Source organism: Psammomys obesus, unplaced genomic scaffold (genome assembly GCF_907164565.1).
Source record: "Psammomys obesus unplaced genomic scaffold, mPsaObe1.curated_primary_1811, whole genome shotgun sequence".
NCBI lineage: Eukaryota > Metazoa > Chordata > Mammalia > Rodentia > Muridae > Psammomys > Psammomys obesus.
Window position 1 is genome coordinate 23,322,777 of NW_026592510.1, and position 26,425 is coordinate 23,349,201.

At 40.5% G+C, this 26,425-nt stretch overlaps 2 protein-coding genes across 9 annotated transcripts in view; both read right to left on the minus strand.

Moving 5' to 3' along the window:
- The window catches only part of LOC129681800 (glycine N-acyltransferase-like protein Keg1), a 69,817-nt gene extending 63,654 nt beyond the window's left edge, over window positions 1-6,163 (minus strand). For 2 of the 4 annotated variants that reach the window (XM_055613965.1, XM_055613964.1), the window contains exon 1: window positions 4,138-6,163. In XM_055613965.1, coding sequence (XP_055469940.1) covers window positions 4,138-4,161 — 24 coding nt within the window. In that variant the 5' untranslated portion in view covers window positions 4,162-6,163. The remainder of the gene's footprint in view (window positions 1-4,137) is intronic. The other 2 variants (XM_055613967.1, XM_055613969.1) reach the window with 2 other exon arrangements.
- An 85-nt stretch (window positions 6,164-6,248) lies between these two features.
- LOC129681801 (glycine N-acyltransferase) lies at window positions 6,249-21,151 on the minus strand. 5 transcript variants are annotated; one of them, XM_055613971.1, is made up of 6 exons: window positions 20,950-21,151; window positions 14,877-14,971; window positions 12,738-12,845; window positions 10,584-10,710; window positions 7,556-7,727; window positions 6,249-6,744 (listed from the first exon to the last, which is right to left on the minus strand). In XM_055613971.1, the coding sequence occupies exons 2-6, from the start codon at window positions 14,955-14,957 to the stop codon at window positions 6,342-6,344; spliced, it is 891 nt and encodes a 296-aa protein (XP_055469946.1). In that variant the 5' UTR covers window positions 14,958-14,971; window positions 20,950-21,151; the 3' UTR covers window positions 6,249-6,341. The 5 variants fall into 5 exon arrangements, with proteins under 5 accessions (XP_055469946.1, XP_055469947.1, XP_055469948.1 ...); XM_055613972.1 differs by lacking the exon at window positions 20,950-21,151 and adding an exon at window positions 15,127-15,222; XM_055613973.1 differs by lacking the exon at window positions 20,950-21,151 and adding an exon at window positions 15,122-15,218.
- Window positions 21,152-26,425: the final 5,274 nt, after the last annotated feature.

Consider the following 26,425-nt stretch of genomic DNA (forward strand, 5'->3'; position numbering starts at 1 on the left):
TTCTTCTTCTTCTTCTTCTTCTTCTTCTTCTTCTTCTTCTTCTTCTTCTTCTTCTTCTTCTTCTTCTTCTTCTTCTTGGGGTGGGAGAGAAGAGTGGAGGAGGGAAGACCTGAGAGGGCTGGGAAGTGAGTGTGATTAAGATGCATTATCAGCATGTGTCCTTCCTTGAATTTTTGATCTTAGCCATTATGATGGGTGTGAGGTGGAATCTCAGAATAGTTTTGATTTGCATTTCCCTGGTGACTAAAGACCCTGAGCATTTATTAAGTGTTTCTCTGCAATTCGATATTCCTCTATTGAGAATTCTCTGTTTAGCTCTGTACCCCACCTTTAAATTGGATTATTTGGTTTTTTGATGTTTAATTTTTTGGGTTCTTTATATATTTTGGATATTAGCCCTATGTCAGATGTAGGGTTGGTGAAGACCTTTCCTAGACTGTAGGCTATCATTTTATTCTGCTGACAGTGTCCTTTGCCTTACAGAAGCTTTTCAGTTTCACGAAGTCCCACTTAGTGCCTGAGCTGTTGGTGTTCTGTTCAGGAAGTTGTCTTTTGTGCTGGTGAGTTCAAGGATCTTCTCTATTTTTCCTTCTGACATATTTAGTAGATCTAAGACCTCAACATAAATAATCTTTTAAAAATAAATATTACATAAATATGTTGTAATATTTGATACTATAATTAACTTTCCTAAGTTATTTCTATTACAAACCAGCACTTCAATTTGTCTCTGACAAACTTCTCACTTGCACGTGCTTCTGTTTTAGATTGTGCCTAAGAACATGTTTGTATTGATGTATGGTAGAAAAAAATACAGTGGGACAAATCATGAAATCAAAGGACATCAGTGAGGCTTTGGCAAGAAGCATTTGCTTCATGGAGCGGCCATTTGAACATTACATATCTGGACATACAACTTTTCTCTAGATGGCAAACTTTTAAGAAGTACTTTTGCGAGTATTTTAAAGCGCTGTGGGATGTAAAAATGAATTTGTACCCTGAGGAAATTCTAAGATGAATGAAAGGAGGTTGATTTGTACCCTGTTGTGCTGTAACCATAACCCAGGAGACAGCTCTTTCTTCTTGTACACCTAGAAAGCCTGTTCCTAAACTTCAAGACCATGGGAATACCTTGTAATGCACCTTCCCAACTTACTAATTTTGTGTATAAGTAAACTGAGTCCAAGGGGGTAGGAAATGACTCATTCGAGGTCATATGCCTGAAATGAACCTATTTTCCAAATAAGATTATGTGTGTCCTGTGTGAATGTGTGTGCACAGGCACAGGTGAGAGAGAGACAAAGAGAGAGAGATGCAGGTACAAGTTGAGGCCTGAGGAAGGCATTGCATATCTTCCTCTACTGCTCTCCACCTTATTTCTTGAGACAGGGTTTCTCAATAAACCAGAAAGAAACCAATTTGGGTAGAGACAGCTGACAGTGAGTTTTCAGAATTTCTTTTTTCTCTCATTCTTCCCCAATGCTATGGATACAGGCACACACAGCCATGCCCGGTTTTTTCTTATTTGCTGGGGATTCGATCCCAGATCCTGTTGCTTTCAAAGTGCTCTTACTCACAGATCCATTTCCCTAAGCCTTAATAAGACCCTTCAGTCTCTTAGCTTGTATTTCTATGCTCTAGGTGAATCATGTGTCATTCAATCCTTTAATGAACCCCATGAAATTGATTAGTCACTGTATCCATTTTTATATTAAGTAATTTGTTAACAAAGAAATTAGGTAATTAACATGCAGACTGCCAGACAAAAGCAAACTTTAGATCTAATCAGGGTGTTATTCAGCTGAAGCAATGTTAATGAAGTTGATTTTTTTAATCTCACTTAATTATTGTCTCCATTTCCCCTAGTTTACTGCATAGGATTCAACAGCAGAGGAATTAATTTAAAAACGAATGCCTAAAATAAGCAGCAGATAAAGGCATTTCAGCCACACACAAAAGGCCACGCCAATCCTGAAGAAAAGGTGCGGCTTTTGGCATAAAATATAGGGCTCTGAGAATAACTGTATTCACACCAATGTATACACAAATTCATTTTCTTCCTGATAGAAATTGGCTCCTGATTTAAGCCCCTTGCACCTCATGTTATCCATCAGCAAAATGAAAGTGGACTGAGACATGCCTCCAGGCCTTATTAGAAGAGTTAAATTTAATAATACATGACTAACAGTGTAGTGTGTGTTGTTTGTTCATAAGAATTCCAGTCAGTGTTATGTTGTATACCTAACAGTGGCACTGTTAGGCACGCCACAGCTCTGGGTGCAAACTACAAACATATCTGAGGACACAAAAATATAAGGTATAAACATAGTGCCCAAATCAAGATAATGAGCTCTCATAGTCCCTTCTTAAATTTAGGAAATTATTGATGTAACAATAAAGATGGCATTCAGCAGATTCAGTCAGTTCACTGGAGACAAATCTGGAAAACATGACTAGTTTATGCTAGCTTAACAATCGCAGTAAGCTGGAATGGTGCATTTCCTCTCCAAGAAAAAAATTTGTTATGCTAATTTATGCTAATCATCGACACAGTATTCTCACCCTCTGATTGTGGAAGTATTATATGGAGTAATAATTTCTTGCCATGAGGTATTGTCCTGTACACTATGGGATATGTAGCTCTATTCTCCATTCCTAATCACTAGATAGCTGGAGAAACAGTCCTCCCTCTACCCTTACCTTCCACTGACACGACAAACAAAATGTCTATAGACATTACCAAATGTCACCTTTGGTAAGAAAATGTCCCCTGAACAATCACTATTGGATTAGAAAAATCAGATTCACTGTACATTTTTTTTTTAATTCAGGAACTTAAAAATCTGCAGTGACTCACAAATTTGCAATATATGAGATGCTTTTTTTTTCCTCAGAGTAACATAGTTTACATGTAATTTTGCTCTGGGCCACAGCTGAGATAGGATAATAAAAAGCTGACAGACCATATCTAGGTTTTAAATTTATCGTTTGTACTCTGGCTTTTTTTTTTTTATAAGCCAGTTAAAGTATGTAACCTTCCAAATGTTAGGGTGTATATTTGTGAAGAATGTCATGGATATTTTGATTGGGATTAGATCAAATCTGTAAATGGCTTTTGAGGGAATGGCCATTGTCACAGAATTAATCTTAACAATCTATGAGCATGGGATATCTTTTTATCTAGTGTCTTCCTTTGTCTCTTTCTTCAGAGATTTAAAGTTTTCATTGCAGAGGTTATATCACTGAATGAGTGTAGAATGTAAACACTTTAGAAATACTTTTATACATTGATATATCCTGATGTCAGAGAACAGTGTTTGAAATATACATTAATAGTGTGTTGCTTTTCACATATCTATTTTTTATGACCGACAATCAACTTAATGCAATAGCATACAAAGAATTCCCATCAATCACATGACCAATGAAAATTATTTAAAATAAGTTAATGACTGACATTGATGAATGCTTTAAAAATATGCTATGTTTATTTTCATGCCCTGCATGGAGAACATGCCTTTGGCCTGGAAACTTCCAGAGCCAGACAAGCTTAGGAGAACCAGAAACCCATGCAATCTCACCCACGCAATCTCAGCACCTGGAAGGTAGAGACAGAACTATCATTCATGTAAAGTCATCCTCAGCTACACAGTCACTTTGGGACCAACCTTGGCTTTGCAAGGCCCTAGCTCAAAAGACCAACAACAAGGAGGGAAAAAAGAAAAAAAACAAACAAACAAAGAAACAAACTAACGCAAAGAAGCTTAAAATGAGATATGAAAAGGATGTAAATGACTTTATTTCAGTGTGGTGAAAAACTAGATCCCCTTAAAATGGTAAATGCATAGAAGTTTTACAGTGCAGAGTGGAATAGGAATTTTCATCTACAGTCCTAGGGAAGAAATGTCCATTATTTCTCTAAGCACATGGTTCCGAAAGGACGGTAACAGCATCAGAGTCAGGGGAAAACTCATTAGAAATGTAAAACCTAGGGCTTTCATCATGATCATTAAGTCACAGAAAGTAGGTGTGATGCTCCACAGCCTGACTTCTAAAATAATTTCCCTCCATCCCTTCACCCTTTTCTTTCTTTTCTTCCCTCAAATTGTCCCAGGGTCTCCATTCACTGAGACTGACCTTGGATTCGCAGATGCAGGGCATCTCATCTTGGCCTCCTGAGCATCTAGGGTTGCAGCTGTACACAAACAGCTGGGTACTATGCCGGCTGCTTCCTACGCCTGCACAGATTCCAAGGACCACAACTGTCTGCCAGTTTCCCAGCCAGTGACCACTTTGTCTCCAAACATTAATATCCGCAGATATTTCCAGTTATCAAAAGGGTGATGGGTAAACAGGGAGACAGGTCAGTTGGTGTCCAAGCATCTGATGCCTTTCTTCAAACCTGAGTTTGGCTCTCCAACACCAATGTAAATAGCTGATTACAGCAATGCGTGCCTGCCGTGAATGTTCTGGTTTATGATGTGTAAGCATGTTTTTTGTTAAAGTTCCAAGTTGGTGCTTTTCATTCGCCCACACCTGTTAAGTGTCTCGTGTGGAGCGTGGTCTTTGCCAGGTGGAATTAGTTGAATTCTGAGGACTTTGAGGGGTATAAATATTACCATCCAGAGGAAGAAGGCACGGCTGCTTGGAGGAGGACTGCCTGCTGCCGGTTCATCCTGCTGCTACATTTGCTGATTTGCTGGTGACCTGGACTTCTGGATTTCTGGGCAACTGATACTGGTATTACCCCCAACAGAATCCTATGACCCTACCCAGATCCTACCCAGTGTTGGGGGACTGAAAGGGGGGTAGAAGCATTTAATAATCCTAAATAAAGTAGGTTTGTTTAAAAAGAAATCAAGGTCAACACCTACCTGTACTCCTAGTGCTAGGGAAGCAGAGATAGGAGGAATGTGGAGGCTTGCTGCCCAGCCAGCCTCGTTGAATTGACAAGGTTCAGGATCACGGAGTCATAGCCTCCAAAAGGTGGGGGTGGAGTGCAATAGAAGAAGGCAGGTTCACCTTTGTGTGCACACACATGCACAGAGGCGGGGAGTGGGGGAGAGGAGAGAAAGAGACAGAGTCAGAGAGAGAAGGAGAGGAGAGAAGAGAATAAGAATAAAAGAGCGATGGAGGGTGCTACTCACACCTGGCAGGTAGAGACCTCGCTAACATCGTAGTCCCCAAATATGGGATCATACAGTGACACATGCCCACAGTGCCAAAACTGAGAAACCCTTCTCTCATCTGAACCTCCAGTGTCTTCACTTTCCAAGAAACTAAACTTCAGCTATGACTTTGGGCTTTGTGGGGTAAGAATAGATCCTCACTTCTATAACATAACACTGGGATAGAGATGAAAAGGGAGTGTATCACCTCCATTATAGAGCACTCTTGGCTGTCCAGTGTTGATACTGAGTCAGAGCAATGTCCTAGAAAACATGCCCAACCTAAGAGCTCTCTCCTGCTATTCCCACAACAACACATCTTCCCATGACCACAATGCTCTGTGCTTAACACAATTCAGGCACCAGAAGTAATGTGGCAAGAAGAGATGGGACAATAAATGTTCCGGCTGGGCTTCTCTGCCGTCATCTCCTACCTTTGTGCATCCATATTTTACTCTCCATTCCTTACCCCTTGCCCTCCTTAGAATAGGACATTTAGCTTATGCAATCAACCACAGACTCTATTTACTCTTTCAGGGTTGCAATAGGTTGGGAAAGCCATATTGCATCATTTTCTAGGGGTTAAGAAGGGACTGAAAACCTAAGTTAGGCTGTTCCTTAGTATCTCCCTTTGCTGTTTTATGTATATTGGGTTTAATATGGTAAACTGTCTGATGGGTGTATAATGTATTTAACATATCTACGAAGTAGCCAGCAGAGGAGCGGCTACTTTCTAAAGACCTGATGAGGAGAAACCACTTGCTGATCACTGAAAGAAAGGCCATATACAGATAGGAATAAGGCACAGGAGTCAGAAAATATTCCCTCCATCACCAGCAGGAACTGTGCAAGTTTTGCACTATGACTTCTGGGAGGAGCCATTTGGAGCCTTTCGTGCTTGGTCAGTGGGTGTCACGTAGATCCCAGAAATGTGAAAGGGCTAAATTACGTGAGTTCAGTACATGTACAGGAGCACAGAGGCCTGCTTCAAACAGAGTATAAGAGCAACTTGAGAAACAGGAACTATGGTAGATCTGCCAGCCATTCACTGCTTCCCCAGAGCACAGATAGCACCACTCCTTCGTAGCTGGTTGCCATTTATTCTGTCTTTTTGGTCACCATCCGATTCCATTCCCAGGCCCACCCAACACCATCTTGTGTAAGAAGCCGGCTTCACATAGGCACACATTTCCATTGGTTCCAGGCACAGGGCATGGGGACATGCTGCAGTGAGTAACTCATTTTTTGCATAGCCGTGTTACTTTTGTCTGTATGGGAATAAACAGGAAAGCCACGTTCCTTCATAATCTGATCTTGTGAATAGACAACATAGGTGACAAGACCTTGGGCCCTGTACTCGGGCATAGTTCCTCCCATTCGCATCTCTCCAGTTTGGTCCATTAGGGTCCAGGATGCAAGGGCTCCATCAGGCCCCAGGATACAGGAACTTGGGAAGTTCTTTATACAGCGTTCAATGAATCTCTGGCTCCTCTCATTGCCACCAAAAAGCCAGAATTTATTCACCAAGGCAGCATGGGTAACATCCAAGGATGAAAGTTTAAACATGTCTTGATTGCTATGGAGAGTCCAAGAAAAAAGGCAAAGTCTGTGAGCAGAAGGGTATATGTTTGCCCTATCCCTGTTATTTTGCACAACAGAGCATTGGAAGCAACAAATGCAAGGTCCAAGAATGTAGCTACAGGGGCAGAAAGGCCAGTGTGGTTGTAGGAAGTAAGCAAAACTAATGAAGGTCAGAAGAGTGGACAGAGGACTTCACTCATACAATAATGAAAATAGAGGGAAATGTGATCTGGCTTTTATAGATTATTTTGATCATTTTTAATTTTCCCTTCTCCATTTATTTAATGATTGTGTGTGGTGGGGATGAGTAGGAGGATATGGATACACAGTGCTGGGGATCAGAGAACTTGTGGGGGATGATTCTCTCCTTTCACCGTGTTGGTCCCAGGGACTGAATTCAGTAACTCAGTTGGTCAGCCTTAACCATCGAAGCCCTTACTCCATAAACCATCTGCTGGCACTACTATAATTCAAACTTTTAAAAAGTTTATTCTTTAACAATTCCATATATATATATATATATATATATATATATATATATATCTCATGTGTTGGGTTTTAGAGACTCTTAATTACTTTCATTCCACTCCCTCCATTTTATTGGACCTCTTCACAAGTTCCTCTCCTTTCATTTCTTTTGTGTGTGCAGTGTGAACAGCTGAATTTAATTAGAGTTGTTTGCATGAGCATGGATGGAGGTCCTCTACTACAGTGTGGGCAGCAAAGACCAGAGTAAAATCAGGGCCAGACAATGAGGTTGTAGGAGAAAGGTGTGAAGAATGTACAGTAGCTCTTATCAAACTCACATGGCCTTGGGCTTGCCACTACCCGGCAATATATTCTTTGTATCTGGCAAGGAAGGAAACAGATTCTTGATTGTCTCTGGTGTCACGAAGAGAATGTTTTCTGAGTGTTTGACTTGGAAAGATCGAATGCTTGCAAGATTTTGTATTGCCTCATTCAGGCGGGACTGGGAACCTAGAAGGGGTTGTAAGGAAACAAGCGGTGAACCTTTGAGGAGAGAAGGAATGGTTAGATACAGTAGATACACTCAGCGGCCTCTCCAATGGGATAGGAAGTGTGACATTTAAGAGAAAATCTTAATTGTAGGATCATCATACTAAAATCTGTACACCTAAGGAAGCTAATCAAGAAGGAAGACCCTGGTAAGATGCTCAACCTTCATTCAGAAAGACAAATGAAATGGATATCAGAAGAGGGAAAAAACAGGAAACAGGACAGGAGCCTACCACAGAGGCCTTTGAAAGACTCTACCCAGCAGGGTATCAAAACATATGCTGAGATTCATAGCCAAACTTTGGTCAGAGTGCAGGGAATCTTATGAAAGAAGGGGGAGATAAAAAGACCTGGAAGGGACAGAGCTCCACAAGGAGAGCAACAGAACGAAAAAATCTGGGCCCAGGGGTTTCTGATACTCCAACCAAGGACCATGCATGGAAATAACTTAGAACCCCTGCACAGAAGTAGCCCATGGCATCTCAGTGTCCAAGGGAGTTCCCCAAGAATAGGAACAGGGACCATCTCTGACAAGAACTCATGGGTTGGCTCTTTGATCACCTCTACCTGAGGTGGGGGCAGCTTTACCAGTCGACAGAGGAAGACAAAGAAGCCAGTCCTAATGAGCCCTGATAGACTAGGGTCAGATGGAAGGGGAGGAGGACCTCCCCTTTCATTTGGCTGTGGGAGGTGCATAGGAGAAGAAGAGGGAAGGAGGATTGGGAAGGAGTGGGGGAGGGGCTACAGCTGGGATACAAAGTGAATAAACTGTTTAATTAATAAAAATTTTTAAAAATGCCAAGTTGAACAAAACCCAATGTTATCAGCATATAAAAACTTCTTGATTGTGGGTCATGCTGCTGCTGCTGCAGTATGAGTGGCCATATGTAGTCCTGGTTGGCATAATGTTCCCTGTCTTACAAAAATGAAAACATAAAAGGGAATGAACTAATTGATACTCATTTTTGGGAGTAGACCAAGACTGGAATGAGCTACATAATTATAAAATATGGTAATCCTCAACTTCTAATTCATGGTCCCATCTGGGAGATTATTGAAGCAATGATTGGGAATTTAACCATAATTCCTTGCATCTGTTCCCTGGAGTGGTCCTCTCCTATACCCCATCTGACCAATGGGAATAAACTTATGCAAGGAGAGGCTTAACAGTGTTATACCTTGGGACTTTCTCCTTTTGATCCTAGTTACTTTGAGACTAGCTTTATTTAAACTAGCCTAGGCTAGCTGGCTAGAGACCCATGGTACCATCATTGCAACCGCTGGCACTGACTGACAGCCAAAAACAATATCTAGGCTTGTGGCTGAGTCTATGGTAAAGCAACAAGTCTTGAATCCTCTGATCCATTCCTAATACATAAACCAATGTAGTAGAAACCAGCAATTAACTGCCTGCAAAGCCCAAACTGAACTGTTGATTCACCTCATTATGAGTTTTCTATTTCTGCCAACATTAACCGACCTGCCCCTGTTCTAGTTTCATATGGGGTTCTAGTTGCACAACACCATAACAAAACTCAGCCTGGGTTCATTTGGCTTCTACCTCTAGGTCACAATCCATCACTGAAGGAAGTAGGGCAAGAACTCAAGGCAGGAACCATAGAAGAACTGCTTGCTGGCTTACTCTCTGCTTCATTCACATGCTCACATTCAATTGGTTTTCTTACACAGTCCAGGACCACTTGTCTAGGGATGGTACAACCCACAGTGGCCCGGGCCCTCCTCCATTAATTAACAATTACAGCAATGCCCTACAGATATGCCCACAAAGCCAAACTGATCTTGGCAATTAACCAAACGAGGCAACTCTTCCCAAGTGACTCTAGCTTGTGTCAAGTTGGCAATTAGGGCTAACCAGGACACTCAGTATTACATTAAACTCATCCTGCTGAAAACTTCAGTGTCCTGTGCTTTGGAAATGTCACTATAAGTAATATTTATATTCATAGACTATGATCTCTGAGAGGCCAAGGCGTAAGGATCAGATAGAGAGGAGCAGATTGATACCAACTTAGGAAATCTGACTCAAAGAGCATGCATATCATCAAGACGGCTGTCATCGGTGACCTGAAAGGGGCCCTGTGACCCCACGACCTATCAGTGGGATTCCAGAGGTGAAGCCGTACTCCTGCACCCACTTTCCCTTAAGTACTCTGGACACATCCATAAAATATGCTGCACATTTCTGGGACTAGGAATTATTGTGATGGTTGGTCTCAGCTGTCAACTTGACAGAATGTAGAACCATCTAAAAAGCATACCTCTGGAAGAGGAGTAACTGAGGGAGGAGGGCCCATCCTCAAAACGGTTCATACCTTTATGCGCAGCCAGATGAAGAGGGGTCTGAGGAAAAAGTAATGTCCCCCTACTGTCTGCTATCTATCATTGTTGTTGCCATCCTCTGCTGACATCAGACTCGGCCTCTTTGGCTTTCCAAAGTAGGCACAGTACCCATGACTCTTCCAGTACCCTTCCAGATTGTTCACACCAAACTACGATTGCCAAAGTCTGCAGCTTTGTGGATTGGATAGCTACCGAGTTCTCAGCCTCTCCAGTGTGCAGCTAGCCACTATTGGACTATATGGACGCTAAGTTAGTAAGTCCTTTTTTATTATGTATAAATGTGTGTGTGCACGCTACAGGTTCTGTTCCTTCGAAGAACCCCGTCTAATATTTTCCTTTTGACAAGTAGATATAAGGATTGGCATCTGGCTGATGACATGGAACTTGGTGAAGGAGGATGGGGACCTTGTGAGACAACACACAGAAGGGAGTGAGTCCATTTCCCATTACTCATACTTTGAATCTGCAAATGCTGTTTCCAGTTGATGACTTCTGAGGAGCCCAGGAATTCCCGACATTCCTGCGGGTCTTTGGAGTAGATTTGGTAAGTATTTGTGTAGTAATCGAGGTCATCTGCCATGTCCTGTTATTACAGAGAAAGGAGAGACCACATACATTGTTTATCATTTATGACCGTGGTGCTAGTTCCATTATACTGTAATACTTTAAATCTTGTTTTATTATTTTGTGTGTATGGGTGTTTTGCTTGCATGAGTGTCTGTGTACTTCATGCATGCTTGGTCTCAGGGAGGCTAGAAATGGTCATTGGATCTTCTAGAACTGGAGTTGCAGAAATGAACCATCATGTCAGTGCTGGGAATTAAACCAGGTCCTCTGAAAAAGCAGCCAGTGCTCTTACTGCTGCTCTATACTATAATGATTTTAAGTAACGAAAGAGTGATAGGTTTATTGGTACAATCTTATTATTTCTGAATCATTTACGCTGTGAGGTTCAAATATTCAAATTAGGTTAGAACATTCCAAAATAATATTATCTGCTACAAATATATTACATTAACATTTCTAATCAAGAACACGGACATTTAGACCGTGCTTTTTGTTGCAAGATTGAAAGAAAGCATCTGTTGTGAGACTAAATTTTAGTGTAAGTCGGAACATACAAACCTAAGCATTCTAGCTCTGAATTTGATACAGATAATCTAAATTAAAATTTCTTTATATGTAATAAAAGATGATTATAAATAATAAATACTTTATGAATTGTTATAGTTAATCAAATAATAGCTGGGGAAAAATACATATCTAGAAAGATACCTTTTCATTTTTAAATAATAGATGAAATTATCTTTTTACAAGGTGGAAGAGGAAAATATTACACATAGGGTAGAATATTTACAGGAATAATTGAAAAGTAAAGAGACAAAAGTGAATTTATGAGTCAGCAATGACATGATGCATTTTGTTGCTTAAGGTTATATACAAAAGATTAATTTTACTTCAGTACTACTTTTACCATTAATACAAATTTCTTTTTTCAGTGTAGTTGCTTATGGGTGCTCTACTTCATACTAAAGCCATAATCCACGCTAATAGTTTATAATCTACTTGTTTGTATTTCATGCCCTTTTAAACTTTTGCTGTTTTGAAATTATAGATAAAACTGTGTGTGGATTGTATGCACATCTTGAAGTATAAACAAGCATTGCTTAACAGCGGCAATATGTTCTAAGAAGGGAAGATAGCAGATGTGTTTTTTGGATAAGCATCAAAGATTGTAATCAAACAAACAAAAATGGTTACAATGTACTAAGAAATTTATTCTGTGTGTGTAGCTACACACTGTGAAGGCCAAAAGAGAAACTTGTATGTGTTTCCTTAAGAGCTATCCCTGTTTTTTTCTCCTAAGGTAAGGTCTATCGTCCTTGGAAAACACCTAGCAAGGTAGCTTGGCTGACTGACGAGCCCCATAGGCTCACCTGCCTCGTCTCCCCAGCAGTAGGATTACAAGCACACATCAGCATAGCTGGCCTTTTCACATGAGTTCTGGGGCCCAAGCTCTGGCCCTCGTGGGTTCGTAGGCCATGTATTTTGATGGGACTATTGGCACACATTTGGTCCACCATAAACTGAAATGCCATTGTGGAACATATTGCTATGTATGTATATACACTGTGACAGGTATCACCCTAGCTAATTAAAATAAACGGTTGTGAAACTTTCCGTATAAACACTTTACATCTTTCTCACCATTTTCTGAATAAAATGTAATTAGCCACAATGCTGTACAATAGATCTCTTTAACTGTAATTTTGTATCTTTGCACAATTATTACCCCCAATTTCCCAGAGCACTGTAGACTCTAGAATTATACTCTAGTATACCATTATACTCTTATACTCTTGCCTTCTAAGGAATCGACTCTCTATTTTGAGATAATTACAACATTTCTCCCTTCCCTTTCCTCCCTCCAAATATTCTCATATACTTCTCTTTTAAATTCATGGCCTCTTTTTAAAAATTGTTACTATATCTACTATATCTATGTGTATGTATATACATAAATATTCCTAAATATAACCTGGGTTAAACTTCGTTAGAGCCTTCATAAATGACCAGAAAAGTGTACTTGTTCCACACCTGTCTTCTTACCTGTTCCTGAGGGCGTACAACCACTGTGTTAAAATCAGGCCACTTGTCGACTAAGGCTTTTAGGTTGAATGGGTTTCCATGGATCATGTGATAGAGGGTCCCGTAAACCTGCAAGGAGATGAGATGGTTAGTTTATTGAGAGGGATGGAAAAGAACCTTTTGTGGTCAAGACAGAGATCATTCCTATGAAACTGTAACAGTTGGTGATGACAACAAGCTAAGGAAAAATCTAGGCCGAACAATGCACTACTTGTTTTAAACCTCAGTTGATGAAAATTTTGTCTTCAAATATGAATCATAACATATACAGTAAAATATTCAGATAAATAAAATGAATGATTTTGGGAACAACTTTCTTTACGAGTATTCCAAATTTCCTTTAGTACGTAACTGAAGAATTAAGCACTACCTTATGAAATCTGAGAAGCTGAGAAAGCCACCTCATCTTACTCCACGGGATCAATGAAAGCACTGAGAAGCGCCAAGAATTTTCTCAAAATGTTTGACATTCACTTTTAACATAAGGAATGGAGAATTTATATTTTAAAATTCTGTTTCACAGAGTATGTTTTTTAAAAAAGGTTTTAGCCTTCAGAATTTCTAAAAATAGTTGTTTAACATAAAAATAACTTTTAAGCTAGTTGGCCATAGAGTGTTGAATGATGTAATTTCCAAGAAAAATTTGCTTTCTCTCTGAGAGATTTTTTTTTTTGACTCCTGTGGATTACCAGGTACATAGAAGGTCTTGGCTCATAAATGCATTTATTTAAGATAAGATGAATGCATTTAATTTTTTTCTCTAGTAGATTGGCCACTGCCTTTTTATGAAAAAAAAATATTAGCATTCTTTTACTTGTAAATTGTTTTATTTTCATTAATTAAGAATAGACTAATGAGGGCACCAATACTGTTATTTACCACCCAAATAAATCTGCTTCAAATCAAATTAAAACCAAAACTCCCATTTTAATAAAGCTCACTGATATGAGGTCAGGTGATAACTCTGAGGAGCTACTTCCTTCCTGCCACCGAGTGGGTCTGAGATCAAACTCAGGTCGTCAGGCTTCCAGGCCACCTGTCTCCTGAGCAGTCTTGCCTATCATAATATTTTAAATCGCTTACTTGTACCTCCATATTCATTTTTATGGAGTCAGAGTCTCACTAGGTATACCTGGCTTGCCTGGAACTCGCCATGCCAGGCTGGCCTCGAACTCACAGAGAATCACCTGTTTCTTGACTCCAAACCTTTACCGAGGTTAAAGGTATGTACTATCACACCCGAGCATGTCTCCATATTCTTAACCAGATATGGCGAATACATTGAAAAGATATGGTGTAAATTAAATGGAAAATATCAAATATGGATTGGCTCAAAATAGTAACAGATGGGGGGGGCGGGGAGATGGCTCAGTGAATAGAGCACTCACCACACAAGGGTGAGGACTAGAGTTCAGAGCTCAACCCCTGTGTAACACAGAAGCCCAGAAGTTCTGACAGCCTGCTTGTAATCCCATTGCTTGGAAGGCACAGACAGGAAAGTTTCCTGGGCAACCTGACTAACCTGAACTGGTGAGCTCCGGGTTCAGCAAGAGATGTTTTCTCTCCTTTGTAGTTCCTAGATTTTACATCTGTTTGTAAAAGCATTTACTTATGCATAACCTAAAAGTGAAAAACAACTTTCTAAAGAAAGGAGGGACGTGGATGAGGTAGGAGGGTCAGAAAGAGAGGTGGTAGATACGGAAAAGAGGTGCTGAGCACATACTTTCAGCAAAGTATTTAAATAAGAAAATAAAATGTGAGCACTGTTGAATTTTTTCATTGCTTTTTTTTTCTGACATCAAAATGTTCTGTGACTTCTAAAATTATATATATGTGTGTGTGTATATATATATATGTATATGTTTGTGTGTGTATGTATGTATATATATGTGTGTGATGGAGAATGATTAAGGAAGGCACTGGACATCAACCTTTGGACTCTTCATGATGCACATGTTCTATCCTTACGAGTACACACCACACACACAGCAATCACTCCACACATACATGCGCCCACACACGCACAGAGTGAAGCATACATGTAAAGCTCTTTTTCATATTCGTTTTCTCCTTGCTGCCCTTAGCACTTTCTAAAATCACCTTTATGGATTCGGGAAGGTACTTCCTCAAGGATTTCTCCAGCATCTGTAGCATCTGTGCACCCTTCAGTGAGACAATCATGAGGACACTTTAGCCTAGAAAAAAATAATAAATGGATGTTCATTAACGACAGAAACAAAAGTGGCCAGTTCTGTATCCTCACCAGCCCCAAGAAAACACAGGACTTGCAGGAAGACTGGGAATCTCTCTGGCTTCTCAGTTTCACTTTTCACCCTTGAGTTCACCTTACATAAACAAGTGCATTTTACTCTTTGGAGTTTCCACTGGATCAGTGTCTCTGCTGGCATCTCCAGTAACTCGGGAACTTGCCCAGCCTCTTTGCCTTGATTTCGTAAAAGGTAGATGAGATGATAGCCTCCTCTGGCTCATAGAATGTTTGCGGGGCTGAAATGATTAACTAACATACACTGTGTTCTGCAGAGTGTTAGTCATATAAACAGTGCCCAACTGTGTTATTTTATTTCTAGTTATTTTATTGCTCCTCCTCCTCTTTCTTCTCCTCGTATGAGTTAAAATTGAATGATACTTTAATGCAACTGTTCTAATGCAGGGTACTTTGATATGTTTTACATATAAACAAGAAACCTTTATACTAAGTCACATTCCAGCTGCTATTCTCATTCTGTCCTTGTCTTGTGGTTTTCTTGTATAGGTCTCTCCCTAAGCCTCACTCTTGAGTCTATTGTATGCATTAGAAAATAGTATGTAAAGACTTGCAAAATGTCTCATTGAGATTTTGGATGTTTGCTGATGATTTAAGTTTGATCCCCAGGATCCACACAGTAGAAGGTAAGAGAACCAATTACACAAGCAGGTTCTCCCTTTACTTCAGCTAGATATTGGGGTATAAGAAACCTCCACAATCCATCCATCAATTAAATATTAAAAATTACCAGATAACAAAAAAAAACCGTTTTAAAAATTGACTCTCCACATCATTTTGGCCCCATCTAAACCTCCTATAGCAGCATAACTATGTAAAAAGGGAAGGAAGTTTATGCTGACATGTTCTTTTATAAAATAGTGATATTTAGAACAGAGAAAAATAGTGTCTGAGCAAGAACAAGAAGAAAGAGTCCTGGAAGGGATTAGCATTGAAACTGGCCATGCATGAGCTATCAGGCGCCAGGCCAGAGCAAGGCAAAACTGTATGTTTCTTTTTTTTTAATTTTTTATTAATTACCCTTTATTCATTTTGCATCCCCCCATAAGCCCCTCCCTCCTCCCCTCCCAGTCCCACCCTCCCTCCCCTTTCTGCATGCACGCCACTCCCCAAGTCCACTGATAGGGGAGGTTCTCCTCTTCTTTCTGATCTTAGTCTATCAGTTCTCATCAAAAGTGGCTGCATTGTCCTCTACTGTGGCCTGGTAAGGCTGCTCCCCCCTCAGGGGGAGGTGATCAATGAGCAGGCCAATCAATTTATGTCAGAGGCAGCCCCTCTTCCCATTACTATGGAACCCACTTGGACACTGAACTGCCATGGGCTACATCTGTGCAGGGGTTCTAGGTTATCTCCATGAATAGTCCTTGGTTGGAGTATGAGTCTCTGGGAAGTTCCCTGTGTTCAAATTATCTTGTTTTGTTGCTCTCCTTGTGGAGTTCCCGTCCCCTCCAGCTCTTACTATTTCCCACTTCTTACATAATAAAGATTTTCTGCATATGGACAATAGGATCTAGATTTATCTTCCCAACTGAAATAGTCACAGTTTTAATATTGTCCTAGTCTGATTTTGGTCATCGTGCTAAAACACTTCAACCAAAAGCAACTTAAGCAATGAAAGGGTTTGTTTCGGCTTACAGGGTACATTCAATAACTGAAGAAAGTCAGAAAAGAACCTTAACCAGGAGCTTGAAGCAGAAGCCAGATGAAACACTGCTGGCTTGCTGACAGGCTCATGCTTCCTTATTCATCCCAGGACCAATGCCCAGGAATGGGTGAGGCCACAGAAGGGTGCCCTCCTTCATCAGCTAACAGTAAAGATAACTCATAGACATACTCCCAGGCCGATCTGATCTAGGCAGTTTTCCCCTTAGATGACTCTAGGGTGTGTTGAAGGTTGACATGTAAGTTGCCAAGTGACAGTAGAGTTATGGTGTTGGATAAAAGAAAATAACAAGAGGCTAGAAGAATGTTTCATTGGCAAAGTGCCTTGCCTACCATGTAACAGGCCCTGGACTTCATTCCCACATTCAATTGCATTGGCTTGATTTTTAAGGAAGTTTCTAGCTTGAGTCACTGGGTGATAGAAATGGGAGAGCAAAGATTCTTACAGCTTTGGGTTTAAGGAGGCCAAAGTGGCATGTGAGAGAGAGAGAGCAAGAGAGAGAAGAAAAAGAGAACACTAGCTAAAACATTAAATAAAAACCAAACCTCGAATGAAAGATATTTTTAAAAGACCAAGATAGAAATCATGGAAATGGAAGCAATGCAATAATGCAAAAGACGCATAGCGTGTGATTGCTATCAGATTAAACAGTGACAGAGGCAGATCACTGAAGTCAGAGGCAGACTGTTGAAAGCATCCATAGTGGAGCGCATGGGGGAACCACAGAGTTCTTTCCTGTCAAGGTAGGGAGTGGAGAAATGGCCCAGCAGCTAAGTTGTTCTTCCAAAGAGCCCAAATTCAGTTTCCAGAACTCACATTAATGGCCTGTAACTTGAGCTCCAAGGGATCTGACCCTTTGGCCCCCAGGGGCCCACACACATGTGGCACACGCACAAACACATTTAAATTGAAAAAAACATTATTTATTTTCAAATTGATCAAATCAATAATGAAACACCCCAGGTTCCACTTGTGGGAAGGGTGATGAAATTCACATAAGTGTAAGCCTTATTATTAATAGAAAGCTAAATTATTAAGACAGAGTGCTTTGGCATAAGAATAAACAAATAGATCAATGGAGTGAAATCAAAAGTCCAGAACAGGCTGGATAGTTGTGAACTGAAGTTCTAAGAAATAAGCAGTGCCAACATTAAATACTCTACAAGGCAGGGTGACTAATCAGAATTCTATGGCTATGGAGAATCTAGCTATTATAGATTCAGAGCCAAAATTTTCACTAGCTATCTTCAGAACCCTTAGAGCCGTACATTTCACCTCTGGGCCTGATCCAAGACTCTTTTGATGCTTTCACTGTCAGGAAAACCTTTGGGAATGCATTAACTTAGGAGTTTGTAACATCCACCAACCCAAAAACTAAGATTGTATCAGATAGAATTTGAGACCTATAACAGAGGCCCCCACTTTGCTGCGACCACCTATATGATGTTTCTACCCATATACTTGAAAATTGCCTTGATTTATAACTTTTTTTTTTCCTATAACTAGACAACTTCACGAAACCATTTCTGTCAGAACATGCTATTTGAGGTAGCCTGAATCCATGTTCCCAGGTCACGGACACATATTTGGTCTGAAATAAATTCTCTTTTACTTCCTTTGAGTTGACAGCTGTGCTTTGCATGGGCGTTGTGATCACGTGTCTCTGAAGAATCTAAGCAACTTGGTGGAGGTTCATTCAACACTAGACTTTTCAACAGCTGCTGCTGACACCCAGAAGCAGTCACAAGGACTTCTGTTAGGCTCAGGAAGCAATAAATTTTCCACTGTGGGTGGTAGGAGAAAGACTGTATCTGTTTGGCCTTTTACTTGCTTCTGCCCACCTGTATCATTTATCTAAACAAAGCTTCCTTTTCTGTAATTTACTTATCTTAGATTCTTTTCCTGCTGCTATCATAAATTATCCCAACAAAAATTAGCTTAACGAACAAAAGATTTGTTTTGGCTCATTGTTCAAGGTACAGTTCACCATGGCGGGGAGGTCGCAGCAGTGAGAACTTGAAGCAGTTGATCTCGTTGTATCCACACTTATGAAGCAGAGAAGGATAAATAAATGCTCAGGCTCTTTCTCCAAGGTTCTCTGCTGGGGGAAATGGTCCCATCCAAAAGTAAGATGGGTCTTCCCACGCTAACTAACATAATCAAGATAATCCTCACAGGCATATTCCACGCCCTGTCTCCCACACGATTGTATTTTCTGCCAATTGGCAACACCAATCATCACATTTAAGAATTTGAGAAAACATGTTTTAAAGGAAAAGTCACATCAGACAGGCCATTATATGGCCATAATGAAGTGAGATCAAGAACAGAGCAATAAACCCAACATCCTATCCAATATCAAGTTCAAGCACAGACCAAAAGAAATATTATCTGTAAAAGTAGCCATTAGTCCCGTCCCAGGAAACATGTCTAGTTCAGATGTAGCTTCTACACTCTCGTGCTTCATGAAGAAAAGTATTAGATAGAATCACCCTAAACTCTGGCAGGCCGCAAGCTGGAGGCATAGCAGTCACCTGGATTGCTTCCCCGAAGCTCTCACTTCAAGTCCCCCCACACACACACTTGTTGATAGTATGCCATATTTCACCATGGCTTCTTGTTTCTCTTGTAGGGACAGAAAAGAAACCCAGTTTCAGCACATTTCGGTTATGTTCCAGGTAGTCAAATGCTAGAAGTTTCCAAGAGACTTAACCACTAAAGAATCGGGCCAGGCTGTTCACTTTGACTTCCAAAATCTCAGGGTTCCTTCTTTTTATGTGCTTCCTCAGCACCTCAGGTTCTATCAGCAGTTACATGAGAATAAGATGGCAAGTACAGATATATGTTAACTCTTTTGTACATCAGATTGCTGAGTTTTGTGAATGATGTAATTTAGAACCAATTTTAAGAATGTTCAGAAGCTAACAACCAAGTGTGGTGCCCAATAAACAGGAGAGATTCAGAGCTACATATAGGGAGATTTTCCAGGAAGCCAGACACACTGCGGCCAATAGCACTGGGAAACTTGTAAGTGAACTCTGGAGTTGCTGACCCTGCCATGCCAGGAATAAAAATTAATCTGATGAAAGCAACTGAAAAGAACAGAGCAGGTTTAAACAGAATTTTATAAAGCCGTGCAAGTGCAAGCACATGCTAAATAAAATTGCAACATTTGCTTGCTATCTGATTAATAAGTAATATCACTGTGGGGTGAGTTCTTGCTTCATTTCTGACTTTTAGCTTAATAACCCTTTTACCAGTAGTGTGCAGGAAAAACCCTACCCACCCTGTAATACAGCTGGAAGGTCTGACCACAGTGGCACAGGACCTCCATCCAGTAGATTCTGTGTTTACTCACTTCCAAAAATCACGCAAACATTTCCTCACTGCACAGAAGAAACATCTAAAGATTTTTTGTTGTATTTGACAAACATTTTACAGAATACATGCATACTATTTTTTTTCTTCAAGTGGAATTACTGTTTTCCCTTAGGCGTTTTTGGAACATATTCCAGGAGTCACACAGTATGATCAATTTTTACATCATTTGCTTGAGAAAAGGAAAATGTTAAAAGGCATCAATGACCTTTTAAAAACATGTTGTTTTGCCTATTTAAGTTACCCCACATGATCTTATAACACACACACACACACACACACACACACATTGTATAGATGTATGTTCAATTTGAGGGTGGTGTGTGGAGTGAAGCAATTAACATAGTCCATTGTGTCAATAGGTATTGGGAATTTCATTTGTTTGTATGCTTGGCTAGCACAGCTGACACCATGGCCGTGGCCGGGAGAGATGGCTCAGCAGGCAGAGGTGCTTACTGCATAAGCTTGGTGATCTGAGTTTGATCTCCAAAGCCCACAGAAAAGTGGAAGGAGAGAATCAACTCTATAGAATTGTCTACCTATCCTTCACAAGTGGGTTGTAGCATCCATGCTCCTAAAAAAATAAGTAGGTAAATTCTGATGATGAAGAAAGATGATAGACAGATAGATGATAGAAGATAGATAGATAGATAGATAGATAGATAGATAGATAGATAGATAGATAGATAGATAGATAGGCAGATAGACAGATAGACAGATAGATAGATATTTTTAAAGAACAGCTAAAATTTACTCATGGCCGATGGATCACACACAACCATTTTATGATCTAGAGTTATTGTGTTCTTTATCTGGCCTCCAGACTTGCTCTTCCTAAAGATCCTCACCTGGAAAGCTGCTCCAACAATCTTCATGGACATAAACTTCTGGGAGGTGAACGTCCCTTCCAGTACAGCAGGCTCAGTGGGAAACTGAAGAATGAATGAGCTTTGGTGTCTCTATTTCAAAAATTAACTGAACTGAGGCAGGAAATATGGACCTTGCTCTAAGCACGTTGAGAAAAATTTCTGGTTGAGAGCTCTAGTGAAATCAAAACCTTTCCTCCTTCACTGGTCGCATGATATAGGAGTTGGCTCTGCAAGATGAGGGTGACATTTGCCCTCTGAACGTCACCTTGCTCTTTGCCCACTTACTTATGAAAACCAAAGATATAGTAAGCCAGCAGCGTGGAAAGGGGCAGATAAGTAGGCAATACCTTCTTACTCCCCATTCTTAACATCAAATTTCTGCAGGAGCAACAAATAAAGAGGTCTGATTCACAGAGATCAATATCATATCTATTTTTCTATGTACTGCAGAAAGGGAAATTACTTGCCCGCAGTGTTAGAATTCCTTTTTCCTGTACTCTGCTGAAGGTTTGGTTATGAGTCTCAGTATCTGCTTTGATACACTGCTAGGACTTTCAGAGGCCTTCAGTGGTAGGCTCCTGTCCTGTTACTTCTTTTCTCTTACATCCAGTGTCCATCCCATTTGCCTAAATGAGATTGATCATATTACTCAGGGTCCTCTTTATTGTTTAGCTTCGTTAGGTGTACAGATTTCAGTATCTGTATCTTATCTTATAGGTCTAGTACCCACTTATAAGTGAGTATAAACTGTGTGTATCTTTCTCCTTCTGGGATATCTCACTCAGAATGATCTTTTCTAGATCCAACCATTTGCCTGCAAATTTCATGATTTCCTTGTTTTTAATTGCTGAGTAGTATTCCATTGTGTAAAAGTACCACAATTTCTGTATCTCTTCCTCCATTGATGTACACCTGCGTTTCCAGGTTCTGGCTATGACGAATAAAGCTGCTACAAACATGGTTGAGCAAATGTCCTTGTTGAAGGGGGAGTTAGTATGACCTGGAGAGAACAGGAGTTCCACAAGGACCAAATATATCTGGGCACAGGGGTCTTTTATGAGACTGTATCTCCAACCAAGGACCATGTATGGATATAACCTAGAACCCCTGTTCGGATGTAGTCAATGGTAGCTCAGTATCCATGTGGGTACCCTAGTAAGGGGAACAGGGACTATTTCTGACATGAACTCATTGGCTAGCTCTTAGACCTCCCCTGCACACCTGAAGGAGGAGCAGCCCTGCTAGGCCACAAAGGAGGACTTTGCAGCCAGGCCTGAAGATACCTGATAAGCTAGGGTCAGATGAAAGGGGAGGAGGTCCTCCGCTATCAGTGGACTTGGAAAGGGGTAGGGAGACAATGAGGGAGGGAGGGTGAGATTGGAACAGAATGAGGGAGCAGGATACAGCTGGGATACAAAGTTAATAAACTGGAACTAATATTAAAAAAATAAAAATTTAACTAAAAAAAAGAATTCATTTTTCTTAGTGAAAACCGTGGTTCTTCTCTGCCCATTTCAAGGCTACAGTTAAACTTTCAATGATTTGGTGTGGGGACTTCTCACTTTAAAGCCTGTTTACATTCATTTATTTTACACAGCGGGGGGGGGGGGGGGCAGAGTCCAACAGCATGTGTGGAGGAGAGAGGATAGGTTGTGGAAATCGGTTCTCTCCCTGCACTGCGGGTCCTGGGGATCCAACTCAGGTCGTCAGCCTCACTAGCAGGAATCTTTACTCTGGGCCAACCAACTAGCTCTTAATCTCACTTTTATGGAGACAAAAACTGAAAGCCATTGTGGTAAAGTTAGGAAAGTGTTCAGTCCAGAGATCTTTTATTCTTTTTAAAAATTCCACGAAGAGGCTGCATTATGATATTCCCATGTATAAGATCCATTTTGACTTTCCGCAATAGTAAATGAATGCTATATTTGCCTTCTTGATTATCCTTATCTCCTCCCCATTTCCTCCTTTTCCTCCTCTAAATCTATCATACTTCCCCATTTTACACTCATATCTAGTGTCCACATTTGACGGAAAATATTTATCTTTATGTGACTGTCTGTTGCACTGATGATCTCTACCAAGTTCTGTACATTGTCCTGTATGCAATGTAATTTATTTTTTATCACTAAGTAATGCTCTGTTGTATGTGTATATAACACATTTCCTTCATCCATTCATCCATCGATTCATACCTACCCTGATGCATGCCTTGGCTACTATAAATAAGGTACTGGCAAAAATACGTATGTGGGCATCTTTGTGGTAAGCTTTGATTCTTTGGATGTGTTTCTAGAAGTAGACAGATGGAAGTTGTTTTTAATTTCCTTCAGAAACGTCCATATTGAGTTCTACAGTGGTTGAACTAGTCTATGTCACCACCAGCAGTGTGTAAGGGTTCCTTGCTCACTTCACTGTTGCTGGAAGTTTCTGTTTGAGTTTTTGAGGATAGACATTTGGACTGGAGTGAGACGGAATATTGATGTAATTTTGATTTACATTTTCCTGGTGGGAAAGGCTTTTCTTCCTCAACTGCCAACATATTAGCACTCTCTCCACCTCTCTAAGACCGAACAAGGTCATTGAGAAGTCAAAATCAGTCCTGACTCCACTATCTGAAATTAAGGAAACTAGTTTCTAGGTCCTTGTTATCAATACCATTTATCCAGTCAGTCAGGGATTTCACTAAGGAAAGATGATATGCTCAAACTGGAAGACCAGAGAAAGCGGTAGGTAGCTGTTGCCTACACAGAGGGTCAATGAGCTTGTGTGTTCCTCAGTCAATGGACTGGCATGGTCCAAGTTGGCACATATTTTTGTCTTCTTTTGAAATCCTGAGTCTTCTTGGCCCGTTAATTCCCATTCACATCGCTTGTAGTTTGAAGCCCTGTGATCAGCCTCAACCTTCTCTGTAGCAAAACTCTAATGAATGGTTTTGTTACCATCAACAGGGTAAAACCCTTGACTACATAAATCACAAAGGCTGACTGCAACAAAGGAGTGGAGTCTTCCTATACCCCAATTTCAGAAGCAGACCTCTCCTGTCTTCTTCAGCCTGCTTACTTAAACATGTAGCTAGTCAAAAGACAAGGAAGACGTCTACTTTCCTCTTCCCTTGGACAAGACTCTTCACTTCTTGGATGGTTGGGAGGGAGTTGTGTTGGGCGAGCAAAGGCAGTTGAAGGGAGGGAGTGGGGCAGATATGATCACTATACATTGCATACATGAGTGAAAGTGGGAACTGTTCTGCATGCTTTGTAGGACTGTTGGTTGTTACAGACATTATGAGAAATTGTATAGATACTTTTTAAAGAATTTTAAAAACAGAACTACCATTTTATCTATAAATCTTTCTTTGGAGCATATATAGGATAAAGACCAGTTTATCTTCATAAAGATAAACTCATTATGAGATTATTCATAAATTAGCAAGATAGGGAAATAACCTAAATATCTGCTTATGGACCAATGAATAAAGGAAGTATGGCATGAAAAATACATATTACAATGTAATAATATTATCCTTTACAAGAATAAGTTCTTTTTTAAATAATTTTTATTTATTACAATTTATTCACTTTGTATACCAGCTGTAGCCCCACCTTTGTTCCCTCCTAATCCCGCCCTCCCTCTCTCCCTCATCTCCTCCCATTCCCCTTCCCCAGTCCACTGATAGTGGAGGACCTCCTCCCCACCTTCCATCTGAGCCTAGCCTATCAGGTCTCATCAGGACTGTCTTTCATAGTTTTCCTCTGTGGCCTGGTCAGGCTGCTACCCCCTCAGGGGGAGGTAATCAAAGAGCTAGCCACTGAGCTCATGTTAGAGACAGTCCCTGTTCCCCTTACTAGGGTACCCACTTGGAGACTGAGCTGCCGTGGGCTACATCTTTGCAGGGGTTCTAGGTTATATCCTTACATGGTCCTTGGTTGGACTATCAGTCTCAGAAAAGACCCCTAGGCCAAGATTTTTTGGTTTTGTTCTCCTCCTTGTGGAGCTCCAGACCCTTTCAGGTCTTTCTTTCTTTCTAAAGATTTATTTATTATTTATATAGTATTCTGCTTGCATGCCAGAAGAGGGCACCAGATCTCATTATAAATGGTTATGAGCCACCATGTGGCTGCTGGGAATTGAACTCAGTATCTTTGGAGAAACAGCCAGTATTCTTAACCTCTGAGCTATCACTCCAGCCTCAAGAACAAGTTCTTGCCATTTTCCATAAAGTGAATGAGCTTGGGTGGTGTACCTGGTGGGAGAAGCTGGGCAGAGAAAAACTAACACAAATTCACTTATATGTGTGTTGGGGGTTGCTCGGAAGCTTTATTATTTTTTTCTTTTTTTAATTTATTATAATTTATGTACTTTGTATCCCAGGTATAGCTCCCTCCCTTGTCCCCTCCCAATCCCGCTCACCCTCCCCCTTCTCAATGACCTTGTTTGGTCTGTTCCACCATTCCTCCCTCTCCCCCCCCTGCCCCCCCCCCGTCCCCTGATAGGGGGGGTCCTCTTCCCCTTCCATTATTTTGCTACTAATTACCAGCCCTCGTGATTTGGTTACACCTATCCTTGTTATGTAAACCCGCCTAAGACGTTTTACCTGATTAGTTGATTAAAAGCTATACCTGGGCAGTGCAAAACGGGGTAACCGTGGCTAAGGTTTCTGGGCTTTGGAGTTCAAGAGAATCACAGGAAAGAGATGGACAGGAAGAGAGGAAGGAGGAGGACTCCATGATGGGTTAGGTGGAGGAGGAACCAAGTGGGCTCGGAGACAGGACTCCAATAATGTCATGCAAAGGCTCAGATAAAGAACACAAGCAAGTATTTATAAGATTATGGATGAAGGATAGCTCAGATGAGGATGTTTAAGGAGGATGGCATTGGATGGGGGCTGGGAGGTGGATGGTGAAGTTATTGAAATGGTTTAGGTGAAATATCTGCCCGGTCCAAGATAAATAAGGCAATTATAAAATCTAACAGGTGTTTGCATCTTATTATTTGTGATAGGAGGTTAGATAATACCACCATGAGATAATCTTAGGGCTGATAATAAACATTAAATAGCCCAACACTCATTTTTTAATTTACTACAGCATATATGGAATTTAAAAGTTTTTAAAAATTCAGAAATAGAGAATAAAATGCCAGTTACCAAGGTTAGGGATGAGATGAAAAAGAGAGCATTATACCAGAGGATGACAAACTATCAGACATGTTAATAAGAAAATCTAGAGATCTGCTTATAACATGAAGACCATAACATTGAACTGTGCATGAAATTTATAATAAATGAGATTTTAGCTCAATTTCAAATCAAAATTTGGCAAGTATGTGAGGTGCTGGATTTGTGAATCTGTTTCACTCTAGAAAACATTTTTACTCTGTGTTCCCAAAGCCTCGTGTTGTACACATCTAAGATGCATGTAAATTTTCTTAAAAATTAGTCTTCCAGATAGCACACCTA

What these genes read in the sequence shown, in the direction of transcription:
- LOC129681801 (XM_055613971.1), bottom strand. Translation starts at nt 14,957, where the DNA reads ATGATTGTCTCACTGAAGGGTGCACAGATGCTACAGATGCTGGAGAAA. An exon ending in ACCTTCCCGAATCCATAAAG is followed by an intron (nt 12,846 to 14,876) that starts GTGATTTTAGAA and finishes ATCTCCTTGCAG; the next exon opens with GTTTACGGGACCCTCTATCA. An exon ending in AGTGGCAAGCCCAAGGCCAT is followed by an intron (nt 6,745 to 7,555) that starts GTGAGTTTGATA and finishes GACTCTCCATAG; the next exon opens with CAATCAAGACATGTTTAAAC.